Source organism: Lissotriton helveticus, chromosome 3_2 (assembly GCF_964261635.1).
Source record: "Lissotriton helveticus chromosome 3_2, aLisHel1.1, whole genome shotgun sequence".
Taxonomy (NCBI): domain Eukaryota; kingdom Metazoa; phylum Chordata; class Amphibia; order Caudata; family Salamandridae; genus Lissotriton; species Lissotriton helveticus.
The window spans coordinates 497,437,711-497,452,055 of NC_136062.1; the positions used below are offsets into that span (position 1 = coordinate 497,437,711).

Consider the following 14,345-nt stretch of genomic DNA (forward strand, 5'->3'; position numbering starts at 1 on the left):
TTTGTAACACCAGGGGGATGGCTGCCACATTGTTTAGGCATACATGCTGGCACAGGGAGCAGAGAGGGCAAACTTGCTGCCAAACTGGTTTCCTCAGGGGTGTGTGGCCATGAGGTAGCCACACACCAGGGGTGGGCTAGTGGAGTCCACACAATGAGAGAGGGGTTTCACCATCTTAGCAGTGGGCATGCAGGGATATCCAGATGCCACACTCCACATGAAGTGTTCACCAGGTGGGAGGGATCCTGGTAGCCCATTGGCTACCAACCTCAGTCTGCCCTGGGGGCATTTTCCAAGTATCCCTGGCACCCTGACCTCAGATCCCAACTGACCTGGCATAAGGACGTAAGAAGGACTGCCCTGCTGTACCGAGTGACCAACAAAGAGAGGGTGCGCTGATAAGGACTGCACCTGCTGCACCTGCTACACCTGGTGGCTAGTGAAGAGAGGGACTGTGTCTGCTGCACCTGGTGGCTAGTGAAGAGAAGGACTGTGCCTGCTGCACTTGGTGGCTAGTGAAGAGAGGGACTGTGCCTGCTGCACCCGGTGGCTAGTGAAGAGAGGGACTGTGCCTGCTGCACCTGGTGTCTAGTGAAGAGAGGAACTGTGCCTGCTACACCTGGTGGCTAGTGAAGAGAGGACTGTGCCTGCTGTACCCGGTGGCTAGTGAAGAGAGGGACTGTGCCTGCTGCACCTGGTGTCTAGTGAAGAGAGGGACTGTGTCTGCTGCACCTGGTGGCTAGTGAAGAGAGGACTGTGCCTGCTGCACCTGGTGGCTAGTGAAGAGAGGGACTGTGCCTGCTGCACCCGGTGGCTAGTGAAGAGAGGACTGTGCCTGCTGTACCCGGTGGCTAGTGAAGAGAGGGACTGTGCCTGCTGCACCTGGTGTCTAGTGAAGAGAGGGACTGTGTCTGCTGCACCTGGTGGCTAGTGAAGAGAGGACTGTGCCTGCTACACCTGGTGGCTAGTGAAGAGAGGACTGTGCCTGCTGCACCTGGTGGCTAGTGAAGAGAGGGACTGTGTCTGCTGCACCTGGTGGCTAGTGAAGAGAGGGACTGTGCCTGCTGCACCTGGTGTCTAGTGAAGAGAGGGACTGTGTCTGCTGCACCTGGTGGCTAGTGAAGAGAGGACTGTGCCTGCTGCACCCGGTGGCTAGTGAAGAGAGGGACTGTGTCTGCTGCACCTGGTGTCTAGTGAAGAGAGGAACTGTGCCTGCTACACCTGGTGGCTAGTGAAGAGAGGACTGTGCCTGCTGTACCCGGTGGCTAGTGAAGAGAGGGACTGTGCCTGCTGCACCTGGTGTCTAGTGAAGAGAGGGACTGTGTCTGCTGCACCTGGTGGATCGTGAAGAGAGGACTGTGCCTGCTGCACCTGGTGGCTAGTGAAGAGAGGGACTGTGCCTGCTGCACCCGGTGGCTAGTGAAGAGAGGGACTGTGCCTGCTGCACCTGGTGTCTAGTGAAGAGAGGACTGTGCCTGCTACACCTGGTGGCTAGTGAAGAGAGGACTGTGCCTGCTGTACCCGGTGGCTAGTGAAGAGAGGACTGTGCCTGCTGCACCTGGTGTCTAGTGAAGAGAGGACTGTGCCTGCTACACCTGGTGGCTAGTGAAGAGAGGGACTGTGTCTGCTGCACCTGGTGGCTAGTGAAGAGAGGGACTGTGTCTGCTGCACCTGGTGGCTAGTGAAGAGAGGACTGTGCCTGCTGCACCTGGTGGCTAGTGAAGAGAGGGACTGTGCCTGCTGCACCCGGTGGCTAGTGAAGAGAGGGACTGTGCCTGCTGCACCTGGTGTCTAGTGAAGAGAGGAACTGTGCCTGCTACACCTGGTGGCTAGTGAAGAGAGGACTGTGCCTGCTGTACCCGGTGGCTAGTGAAGAGAGGGACTGTGCCTGCTGCACCTGGTGTCTAGTGAAGAGAGGAACTGTGCCTGCTACACCTGGTGGCTAGTGAAGAGAGGGACTGTGCCTGCTACACCTGGTGGCTAGTAAAGAGAGGGACTGTGTCTGCTACACCTGGTGGCTAGTGAAGAGAGGACTGTGCCTGCTGCACCTGGTGGCTAGTAAAGAGAGGGACTGTGCCTGCTACACCTGGTGGCTAGTGAAGAGAGGACTGTGCCTGCTACACCTGGTGTCTAGTGAAGAGAGGACTGTGCCTGCTGCACCTGGTGGCTAGTAAAGAGAGGGACTGTGCCTGCTACACCTGGTGGCTAGTGAAGAGAGGGACTATGCCTGCTACACCTGGTGTCTAGTGAAGAGAGGACTGTGCCTGCTGCACCTGGTGGCTAGTAAAGAGAGGGACTGTGCCTGCTACACCTGGTGGCTAGTGAAGAGAGGACTGTGCCTGCTGCACCTGGTGGCTAGTAAAGAGAGGGACTGTGCCTGCTACACCTGGTGGCTAGTGAAGAGAGGGACTGTGCCTGCTGCACCTGGTGGCTAGTGAAGAGAGGACTGTGCCTGCTGCACTCGGTGGCTAGTAAAGAGAGGACTGTGCCTGCTGCACCCGGTGGCTAGTGAAGAGAGGACTGTGCCTGCTACACCTGGTGGCTAGTGAAGAGAGGGACTGTGCCTGCTGCACTTGGTGGCTAGTGAAGAGAGGGACTGTGTCTGCTGCACCTGGTGGCTAGTGAAGAGAGGGACTGTGCCTGCTGCACTTGGTGGCTAGTGAAGAGAGGGACTGTGTCTGCTGCACCTGGTGGCTAGTGAAGAGAGGACTGTGCCTGCTACACCTGGTGGCTAGTGAAGAGAGGGACTGTGCCTGCTGCACCTGGTGGCTAGTGAAGAGAGGGACTGTGTCTGCTGCACCTGGTGGCTAGTAAAGAGAGGGACTGTGCCTGCTGCACTTGGTGGCTAGTGAAGAGAGGGACTGTGTCTGCTGCACCTGGTGGCTAGTGAAGAGAGGGACTGTGCCTGCTACACCTGGTGGCTAGTGAAGAGAGGGACTGTGCCTGCTGCACCCGGTGGCTAGTGAAGAGAGGGACTGTGCCTGCTGCACTTGGTGGCTAGTGAAGAGAGGGACTGTGTCTGCTGCACCTGGTGGCTAGTGAAAAGAGGGACTGTGCCTGCTGCACTTGGTGGCTAGTGAAGAGAGGGACTGTGTCTGCTGCACCTGGTGGCTAGTGAAGAGAGGGACTGTGCCTGCTGCACTTGGTGGCTAGTGAAGAGAGGGACTGTGCCTGCTGCACTTGGTGGCTAGTGAAGAGAGGGACTGTGTCTGCTGCACCTGGTGGCTAGTGAAGAGAGGACTGTGCCTGCTACACCTGGTGGCTAGTGAAGAGAGGGACTGTGTCTGCTGCACCTGGTGGCTAGTGAAGAGAGGACTGTGCCTGCTACACCTGGTGGCTAGTGAAGAGAGGGACTGTGCCTGCTGCACCTGGTGGCTAGTGAAGAGAGGGACTGTGTCTGCTGCACCTGGTGGCTAGTGAAGAGAGGGACTGTGCCTGCTGTACCCGGTGGCTAGTGAAGAGAGGGACTGTGCCTGCTGCACCTGGTGGCTAGTGAAGAGAGGACTGTGCCTGCTACACCTGGTGGCTAGTGAAGAGAGGGACTGTGTCTGCTGCACCTGGTGGCTAGTGAAGAGAGGACTGTGCCTGCTACACCTGGTGGCTAGTGAAGAGAGGGACTGTGTCTGCTGCACCTGGTGGCTAGTGAAGAGAGGACTGTGCCTGCTACACCTGGTGGCTAGTGAAGAGAGGGACTGTGTCTGCTGCACCTGGTGGCTAGTGAAGAGAGGGACTGTGTCTGCTGCACCTAGTGGCTAGTGAAGAGAGGGACTGTGCCTGCTACACCTGGTGGCTAGTGAAGAGAGGGACTGTGCCTGCTGCACTTGGTGGCTAGTGAAGAGAGGACTGTGCCTGCCGAGTCCTGCTCAAGTAGAAGTAATCTCCAGAACCCACGGAAGCCTAGCGACTCCACGGGGCAGTCAACTGGCCTCCTGTTCGCAGCACAGGGACACAACAGCTGAAGAAGCCTGCTGCAGCAGGTTGGTAGCCCTAAAGTCTTCAAGTCACCACCGCAGCCGCCGTGCAATACCTGGGGCCCAGACCCAACGCACAGAGTTGCACTCCAGTTCTCTGAACCCAGCAGTGCTGTCGGAGAGTTGCTAGGACACTCGGAGGACCAGCGAGAAACTCAGTAAGGACTGACCTCTGACTGGGACAACGTGCGGCTGGTAGTCCAATGGTATCTGGCCTTCGGCCATACCGGAGAGAACCTCGTGGCCCATCGACCCTGCAACCAGGATCCACACACCATTTTCAAGGACTGAGGAGTAGCTGCAGGAAGACCCCGTCAATCACGTAACATTTACAGCATCCTTGGAGTATCGTCATCATACTTTCATCCTTCCTCCCTTGCATCAGGACCACTACAGAGAAGTCCATTGCAACACAGAGCACATGAGCCTGGAACTGCTTGAAGACCGCTTCTCCTGAGGAGGTCACAGCTTCTGGGGGCCTTGCTGGTCCCCCTGACTAGCTCTCTGCTGGATTTGGTCACCCCAAGTTACTGTAACCAATTGTATTGACTCTTGACAAAGTTTTCCTTGAAAAAGTTTCTAAGTGGTGAATTAGTTGGATTTGCCAGTGCTAGTTCAGGGTTGAATGAAATGCTCTGATTTATTATTACTTGGAAATTCCTCATCTTCGGGACCCGCCAGTGGATTATTTCCATTCTTGTGTCTAAATTCTTATAATACAGTCTATTTTTATAAGTAGTTGTTGGATTTCTTGAGTGTCGTGTTGATTACTTCCTCAGTTGTTTGATGCTGTTTAAATGCTTTTCACTTCTTCCTCTGTGTAAGCCTCGCTGCTCAGAGCCACCGCTACCCAGGGTTGAGCTGAAGGTTTGACAAATGAAACCTATGGGACCCAAAAAGTGAAAGAGTGCTGGAAATGCACTTCTGAGTTCTGCACAGGGTGCCTGGGGCCTGAAGTTAGAGCTGGACCCAATACCATTCTCCTCAGGAGGCTGCAGGAGATCAGACCCTATTACATTCTGTAGAGGAAAAAGTTACTTACCTGTAATCCTAGTTCTCTCTCCTGTGTATTCTTTGTGAATCCATAGACAGCAGAATCAGTGAAACACCATTTTCTCAAAATATTTTTACAAAGAAAATACATGGCCATAACAGATACCCATTTTCACCATTTGTTTTTTTTAGTTTAAAAAAACCTGTGCGCCCGTAAGATGAGCACCCAGCCTCTCTGCGCCCAAGATCCACCTGCGCTGACTGCATTGTGCACGCATGTTTGCCACGTGTGCTGTGAGTCCTCTGCCTGCCCTGCACACACGGCCTACGTCACTTGTTCTAGGTCCACCACTTATTAATTAATTAATTGTAGGTTTCTAAAGCGCTAGAATCGACTTCCCAAGGAGTATCTCTGTGCTGTAGACCGCTGGGGAACCCATCCTGGCTTTCCCTGTGAGATGGTCCCTACTGGGTATCTCCAAGGTGAAACCAGGCATCCCCGGCGTCTGTGGAGATGAGGCAAGCTATTGCACAGAGTTGCCGAGTGTGATCCCTGGTTAGAGTAGGCACAGAGGCGAGAATTATCGAGTCCGCTAACCCTGGTCCACGACCCTGCCGCGTCGTGGATAGAACCCTGGTACCGGGCCGTTCTCTGCTTCCGGGTCTGCCACCTCTAACCAGTGAGCCACACCACTCCATCTTATGCCAACTGGGACCTCTTGCCCCTTCCAGGAAGGAGCCACAAGAACTTCGCAGTGGTTTGTGCCAACAGCCATGGGCAAGACACTACCATCACCCCCGGCAGATGACCCTTCCGAGCAGCATTTACAGGACCCGGATGTGTAGTGTCAGCTTGTAGGTACCATGCGAACCTCAAAGCCTTTCGGCTGGTGCTCAGCGAAGACCTAGAGCCTCACCTTGTTCCCTAGGCCCTCCGCCAGGTCCTGAGCTTTAAGGGTGGCATCCAAAGCCTGCAGAGAAGAAGAAGAAAAAACCAGATCAGATGAGCCCTGTAAGAGAGAGGGGAGCTAGGAAGAGAGAGGGGAGCCAGGAAGAGAGAGGGGAGCCAGGAAGAGAGAGGGGAGCCTGGAAGAGAGAAGCAAGCCCTATAAAGATAGAATATTGCACAGTGGTACAAGTGCCCCAAGGGTCCTCTGCACCCCTTAGCTCCCTCCACACCCTGATACCCACTGCACCCTCACTCCCTTGACTCTCCCCACCTCTGACCTCTCCTTCTTGGAAACAGTGCACTCCCTTTATGCCCAGAGTCCACAGGGCTGGCCCCTTGCTTACCTTATCCAGGTCTTTCTGGATGACCCAGCACTTGGCCACTCCCAGCAGCACCTGCGTCTGTCCCAGTCGGTTCCCAATCTCCGTCATGATGCCCATGGAGGAGTCGTAGCGCGGAAAGGCTGTCTGGGGGGAGAGGAGAGAGCGACTGGTTAGGCATGACCTAGGAAGACCAGCAAGGCACTGGAGAACAGGCCTTGCAAATAAGACTCATTGGAAATAACAGTTTTCAAAAGTAAATCACCAAACCATGGGGTAAATACAGGAGGCAATTGATATTATTTGTAAAGAAAAGGCAAGTATGACAAGAGGCACCGGTGCCATCTGCCTCCTTACTCTAGGTATGCACCTTTCCAATCTTGAATAAGAAATCAACGCAAGGGTCTGTGTGAACCTGAGTGATCGACATATGCCGAAGAACACTGGTACGCACACACCTCCTGCGAGGTTCAGTTATGTTTAGAAAACAGAAAAAATACTGCACGCAATACAAATCAATATATGAAAAGGGCTTTATACACATTCCAGTAAAAAGAATGGTTTATTACCAGCGTACACCACATGGATCTGTGGATAGCATAAAAGACGCAAGGATAAAATATATATATATATAAATATGTATATATATGTATATATTTGATTTATATATATATTCACCGGTCACAGTAGGCAGAGTTAACTATAGCTTCTTCCCTGTCATGCACTGCTTATGACCTGACATATAACATCACTCATAACATGTTCTAAGACATAATTTTTGACAACATTCATGACATCTAAAATGACATCACTGATGACATCATCCAAGCTACTTTTGTACAAAATATTCTATAAAAAAGTATGGCATTAGAGGCCTGAAAGTAAGTTCAAAATACCTCAGAATAATGTGAAGCATCTTTGATGCCTTCGGAGATACAAGTCCCTTAGGTGCAGCAGGCATGTGTCATGTGCAACACTCACCCTGCACCACACACTGCACATGTAGCCGGGTTCACATTAATAATCAGCCACAGCTATATGGGAGCCTCTTACTGCTCGTCGTATTCAAGCCGTGTACAAGGATTAGGAGAAAACCAAACTCTTCAAGATACTCAACTTTTTTCTTGTACATATTAGATGATTTTCAACTATGTCTTTCCAAATTTTATGACTATTGTTATATATATATATATATATGTGTGATTTTGTGATCTTCTTCTCTTATGATCGAATGAAGTGGTTTGACTGACTGACTGATACTCAATGGCCTTGATCTGTATCAAACCCCTCACAGTCATCGAAACTACACTGAGAAATGAAGTGGATATGAGTAGAAACGGGGGAGCTGTAAACAGTGTTTACTCTATGGAGAGAGTGTACTCTGTACTACATGGTTTGCAGACAGTGAAACTCTCATGAGAAATACACCACTGAGTATTAAAACGTATCTACTAAAAACAGTGTACACGCTATGTAAAACTTCTCCAAAGAGAGACTATTCTCTTAAAGTAACCAAGGTCTGAAGGTGCTAAAGATCCTACGACCTTCAGCCTTCATACTGCAGTGAAAACTTTACACATAGTCCAACTTTTGAAGCATACAAGCCCATGTACATAGGGTATCACCTGATGCACACAGTCTTCTATGTTATGTAGACATTGTCATGCTACAATGACGATTCTGTCTAAAACCGCTCGGCTGCTTACAATGCTTAGTATCTACTTTATGATTCTTTGCTCTCCTGGAAACGTTTTTTGCAGAATCAAAAAACTTGTGTACACAAGTCGCCTGCTGTTATGTGCACACAGAGTTACTCTTTATGTGTTCAATACCTCAACAACCCTATGTTGCACTAGGGGCGCATACATTTTGTATACACTCACACCCATTAGCTAGACACAAACTGTACCAAATTAGATAGAGAAGTAATATGGTAGTTATTCGCCACTATGTAAACTATAAAACAAACTAACACATTCATTGGATGATGTCATCAGTGATGTCATTTGAGATGTCATAAGTGATGTCATAGAACATGTCATGAGTGATGTCATGTGAGAGGTCATAAGCAGTGCAGATGTGTCCAGACTCACTTATTGATTTGTATTAGTGAATCCATGGATTGATTCTGCGTGAATGATAATTGCATAGGTGTAATTATGAGTGTATCATGTGATTACGGATTCACTTTTGAATGGTGAAGGACTTTACACTATAGCGGAACCAAGTGATATGCCTCGGATGAGTGTTTCTTTTTGAAATTGTGAGACCACTGGGAGGCTAAGTGTTCACTCTTAATAAGGTAAGGATGTAGCAAGATGGATGCTCTGAGGCCGAATCGGATGGTGAACGGCCCACAGGTGGATTGTCGAGCACGTAATTGTTCGGGGGGTTTGGAAGGGTGAGATACAAGTGACCTATGTGGGTGGAAAGAGAACTATGAGGGTTTCAGTTCCTGGGATTGGTGCTCTGAGAGGTAGTACATAGCGTGTGATTATAACATATATCAATCAATCAATTAATCAGCTTTTATAGAGCACTGCACTGTCACTCCTGGGGGTAGCTGGGCAATGGGATGAGAAGGTGTCCGAGCTCTCCATGGAACAGCCAGGTCTTGAGAAAACAGCAGAAAGAGGGATGAAACGAACATAAAGCAGCAAAACAGAGCGCAGAAATATGAGAGACCAGAAAAGGCAAAACAGAGGGCAGAAAAATGAGCAGAAACGTCAAAAACAGAGGGTAGAAAAATGAGCAGGAAAGGCAAAACAGAGGGAAAAACGAGCAGAAAGGCAAAACAGAGGGCAGAAGAACAAGCAGAAAAGGCAAAACAGAGCAGAAAAAGGCAAAACAGAGGCAGAAAAACAAGCAGAAAAGATTAAATGGAAGGCAGAAGAAAAAGCAGAAATGGCAAATCAGAGCAAGAAATGAGCAGCGGAGACACAAACAGAGGGCAGCAGGTAGACAGGCAGCAGGGGGTAGCGGACTGCGGGCAGGCTGGACAGAACACTCGTAGGGGGAGTTGACACAAGGACCTGCCCCGGACACAGGAGTCATGGAGGTATGTTTGGATCTGTGATCGGATCGTCTTTGGTTCCAGATGCGATTGCAGATATAACGATGGAGCCACTATTGGGATGTACGTGTGGGGTCCTTCTTGACAGTTTACCGGCATGGTACTATGAAACTAGATGTAAATTGGATAATGTTTAAACTGGTGGGTATCTGTACATTCCAAGATGACTGCAATGGTTACGTCTAGTTCATCCGTGGATGCAGCGCGGTTGTGATTGCGGATGTGTTATGGATAAGTAATGAAGCTACATTGAGACACCAGAATAAATAAAGTGCTTGCAGACCCCATTTAATAGTTTTATACATATGGTCCGTCTTTCAGAATTTACCCACGTGGGATCAAATCAAAAACAGACTATCACCAATGACACTCACGATGGGTGTGAGTAAGGTTGAAAGGATAACATGAGACGCTTTCAGGGTAATTATGGGGATGGTAACTCAATCAAGCGTACAGGAAGTACGTGAATGCAATCAATCAATCAGGTTTCTTATAAAGCAGAACTACTCACCCGTGAGGGTCTCAAGGTGTTGAGTGGGGGGAGGGGGGGGGTTGATCTGCAGTTCAGTCAAAGAGCCAAGTATTGAGGTCCTTCCTGAATTGCGGCAGCAATGTGATTGCCCGAGGTGGAGAGGCAGGGAGCTCCAGGTGTTCGTAGCGAGGTAGGAGAAGGATCTCCCTCCGGCTGTGGTCTTGCAGATCGATGGGATGGTGGATAGGGCCAGTTGGGCGGAGTGGAGTTGTCTGGTGGGAGTGTAGAAGGGGAGGCGATGGTTGAGGTATGCAGGTCCGGCGTTGTAGAGGGCTTTGTAGACATGTGTGAGGTAATTCTTTAGTTGATAGGTAGCCAGTGAAGGTCTCTCGGGAGGCCGTGATGTCTCTGTACATCATCATTATAGGGATGCACACCAAATCAGTTCTTAGTTCCTCCATATTTTTCCTCAAAAATCATCCAAGTATGTGTGCTCACTGGGTTTTATGCCTTGCCCTGGTGGCATGTGAATTTGAGAAAACATATGTTTGGGGCGACTTTTCACCCCAAACCCAGTTGCACAGCTCAGCAATCCATGTTCCACTCTTTTCCATATTTTGTAATCCATTTTTCTCCATGTCCTCTGTATTTTAATCCTCTTTTCCACTTATGTCCCATTTAAACCACACGTAGGGTGTCATGCAATTTTCAAAGGTTTCTCATGTTTAAGGTGTGCCCATCCGGACCTCTATCAAGAACACATAAAGACGCATAATTCATCCAAAGCAGTGTTTATTTAAACCCAACGCATTTCGGGCTTCGTTAGCCCTTCTTCAGGGGTAACTGCCAAAACAAATTAACATGTCCATTCTCGAATCTCGTTCTGCGGCATGGGATGTTCTGGATGAGTCTGGTGGAGGCGGTTTGGATGTTCTGCAGTTTCTTTGGGGTGCCAGCATAGCGTGCATTGCCGAAGTCGAGCCTGCTGCTGACGAGCGCATGGGTGACTGTTTTCCTGGACTCTGTGAGGATCCATTTGAAGATCTTACAAAACAGGCAGAGCGTGTGCAAGCAGGAGGATGAAACAGCCGTGATTTGGTGGTTCATTAAGAGAAAGGAGCCCAGGATGATACCAAGGTTTTGTGCATGGTCTGTGGGTGTTGTGGTGGCGAGCACTGCGGGCCACCGGAAGTCATTCCAGTCGGGGGGGGGAGGGCCAGGATGAGGACTTTGGCCTCGTCTGAGTTAAGCTTGAGGCAGCTGTCCTTCATCCAGGTTGCGACCGCCTTCAACCTGTTGTGGAAGTTGCTGGCGGCTGTGGCTTTGTCAGTGAGGGAGAGAATCAGCAGGGTGTCGTCAGCGTAGGAGACGATGTTGAGTCCGTGGCTTCTGACGGTGGCTGCAAGTGGGACCGTGTAGATGCTGAAGAGGGTGGGGCCCAGGGAGGATCCCTGAGGCAGTCTGCAGCTGACCTCTGTAGGTTCTGAGATTAAAGGGGGTAGTCTGACTCTTTGTGTTCGGCCGGTGAGTAAGGAGCAGATCCAGTATAGGCTTTGTCACGGATGCTGGCATTATGGAGTCTAGAGCAGAGGGTTTGGTGGGAGACGGTGTTGAAGGTGGCCAAGAGGTCCAGGAGGATGAGGGCTGCAATCTCTCCTCGGTTGAGGGGGTTGCGGTGTCATCTGTAGCATCAAGGAGAGCGGTCTCAGTGCTGTGGTTGCTTCTGAAGCTCGATTAGGAGAGGTCCAGGGTGTTGTTCACTTCCATGAACTCGGAGAGTTGGGCGTTGATGGCTTTCTTGATGACCTTGGCTGGGAAGGGGAGCAGCGAGAGGGGTCTGTAGTTTTTGATGTCCGTCGACTCGGCAGCAGGTGGTTGATCTCTGCGTGCTTCCATTCTTCCGGGAAGATGCCGGACTCGATGGAGCAGATGATGGTGCAACAGAGGTCGGGTGCGATGGAGGGGCCAGCTCTGCTGAAAATGTGGAGAGGGCAGGGATCCGAGGGGCTACGGAGCGGATGCTCTTCATGATCCTGAAGGTGTCATCAGAGGTTAGGGCAGTCCAGTTGGGCAAGGTCTGCTGGGATCTGGAGCCATGGAGTGCAGTGGTTGTGGGTGGGGTGGGTGGGTCTTGGGTTGCGAAGCTGTTGTAGATCTCCTTGATCTTGTGGTGGCAGAAGGAGGTGAGGTTGTCGCAGAGATCTTGAGAGGGGGGAATGTCTGCGGTCTCTGCCTGGGTTTTGCAAACTCTTTTACCACTGTGAAGAGCTCTTTGCTATTGTATGCGTTGGCGTTGATGCATTCCTGGATGACTGCTTTCTTTGCTGTTCTGATGAGGTGGTGGTGTGTGGTGACGGCGGTTTGAAGGCTGCGGGGTCTGCCATGATCTTGCTGCTCCTCCCATCTTTTCTCGAGCTGCCTGCAGGTGCGCCTGGACTCTTGGAACACAGTGGAGAACCAGCTTGCTTTCTTGGAGGGCTGTTTGCCTGAGGGTTTCCTGAGGGGAGCCAGTGCGTTGGCACAGTTGGAGATCCAGCAGTGTAGGCTGTGTGCTGAGGTGGTGGCGTCCGTGGATGTCGGTGGTGGGGTTTTGCTCAGGAAGGTGGTAATCTGGTCTTGTGTGATCTTGTTCCAGCTTCTGCAAGGATTGCGGTGGGCGTGGTGGTGTACAGTTGGTTTGGTGAAGGAGAAGTGGACACAGTGGTGGTCGGTCCAGTGTGGCTCGGAGGTGTGGCTGACTGATATGTTATTGCTTGCAGAGAAGATGGGGTCAAGTGTGTGACCTGCTGAGTGGGTTGGCGTGGTGACCAGTTGTTTGAATCCAATGGTGGTGGGGTTCTGTAGTAGGGATGAGGTGTTGTGGTCATCGAGGTTGTCGAGGTGGAAACTGAGGTCGTAGAGGAGAATGCAGTCCATTGATACGAGAGCGTGATGAGCACTGAAGTCGGCTATGGCTTCGCTAAGCGGGGCCGGTGTCGGGTTGGGCTTTAGATGAGGGTGCCGTAGCGGGTGGCGTTTGGGCTGGTCTGGATCTGGAAGTTGAGGTGCTCCATGTCGGGGGAGTGGTCGTCGGAGCTGGTTGTGAGGCAGAGGTTGTTTTTGTTACAATGAGGATGCCTCCTCCCGGTCGGTTGATGCGGTCCTTGTGGATGATTTTGTAGCCGTCGGGGTGGTGGCTGAGGTGGTGTTCATCCAGGTTTCTGTAAAGGCGGCGGCATCAGGGTATATGGAGTCGAGCAGTCATATAATGCAGACATTGGGTTTTGATGTTTGTGATTTAGGGAAGCCCAAGCTGTTAATTGATCTATGTGTATACATGTTCTGATAATTTGTATTAGATATTCTGTATTGACACAATGAATTATTGAATACAAGTGATCTCAAGTATTGACTCATGAATTAATGTTCTAAATTTGTATAAGAATTAGGTTTTTACTTGAATAATAACAGATAAGGGGTGCGTCCTCTTGTGAACTAGATATGGTTTATCATGATGTTTCTGTATTCTTGCATATATGAAGTTAGATTAAATTGGGAGAGATTGATGGCTGATACTGAGCCAATATAGCACTTATGTGTGACTTCGGACTTTGTGGATTATTGGGCGAGAATCTATTTTCAAATATGATTCGGCGTCTTGTTTTTTTAAATTGTATGTATTGGTATAGATGTTTATTTATTTATTTATTTATTTAGAACATTTATAGAGCGCAGTGTTACCAAACGGTGTCCTGGCGCTGGAATGAAAGCTCCCCCCACCTAAGCCTGAGGTTTAATGCAAGAAAAGCCATGTTTTCAAACCTTTACGAAAGGCCATCAAATCTGTAATCTGTCTAAGAACCAAAGGCAGAGCATTCCAAGCCCTGGCTGCCCCCGGGACAAAGCTCCTGCCTCCCCAGCGCGCGTCCCTTGTCCGGGGGGTCACGATCACCCCCATGTTAGATTACCTAAGATGTCTTCCAGGGTTGTACCATTGGAAGTACTGCTTTAAGAACGACGGGCCGAGGCCTCGAAGGGCCTTGAAGACTATACACAAGGCTTTGAAAGAGATCCGCTTCCGCACTGGGAGCCAATGCAGCTTCACCAATTCCTGGGAGACGGATGCGAACTTTGGCAAGCCTGTGATGAGTCGAGCTGCTGCGTTTTGCAAGGCCTGTAATTTGTTCAGAAGCCCCTGTTGAGCATCAAGAAATAGGCTGTTGCAATAATCCTGGCGAGATAAAACCAGGGCGGTCACCACTGTTTTCTTACACCCATCTGGTAAAAAAAGAAGGATCTTCCGGATTATTTTCAATGTAAAGTGGATGGATGACGTCATTGCATTAACCTGGCGCCTAAATGTAAGCTGATCGTCGATCAGAACCCCTAGATTCTTGACCTTCGTGACTGGAATGGGGGGAGTACCCAACCCTTCAGGCCACCAGTTCGGACTCCAAAAGTTATCGCTGGAGCCGAAAAGTAAAACTTCGGTTTCAGCCGAATTTAATTTTAAACAATTTCTGACCATCCAGTTACTAACCGCTGACATACACTCCTGGAATTTGGTGGCTACACCTTCCTCTTTACC

At 50.3% G+C, this 14,345-nt stretch overlaps 1 protein-coding gene across 1 annotated transcript in view; it reads right to left on the reverse strand.

Moving 5' to 3' along the window:
- RAPSN (receptor associated protein of the synapse) overlaps positions 1-14,345 on the reverse strand; it is a 123,200-nt gene that overhangs the window by 19,459 nt on the left and 89,396 nt on the right. The window contains exons 5-6 of the mRNA XM_078684708.1: positions 6,258-6,380; positions 5,882-5,935 (exon numbers count right to left, since the gene is read on the reverse strand). Coding sequence (XP_078540834.1) covers positions 5,882-5,935; positions 6,258-6,380 — 177 coding nt within the window. The remainder of the gene's footprint in view (positions 1-5,881; positions 5,936-6,257; positions 6,381-14,345) is intronic.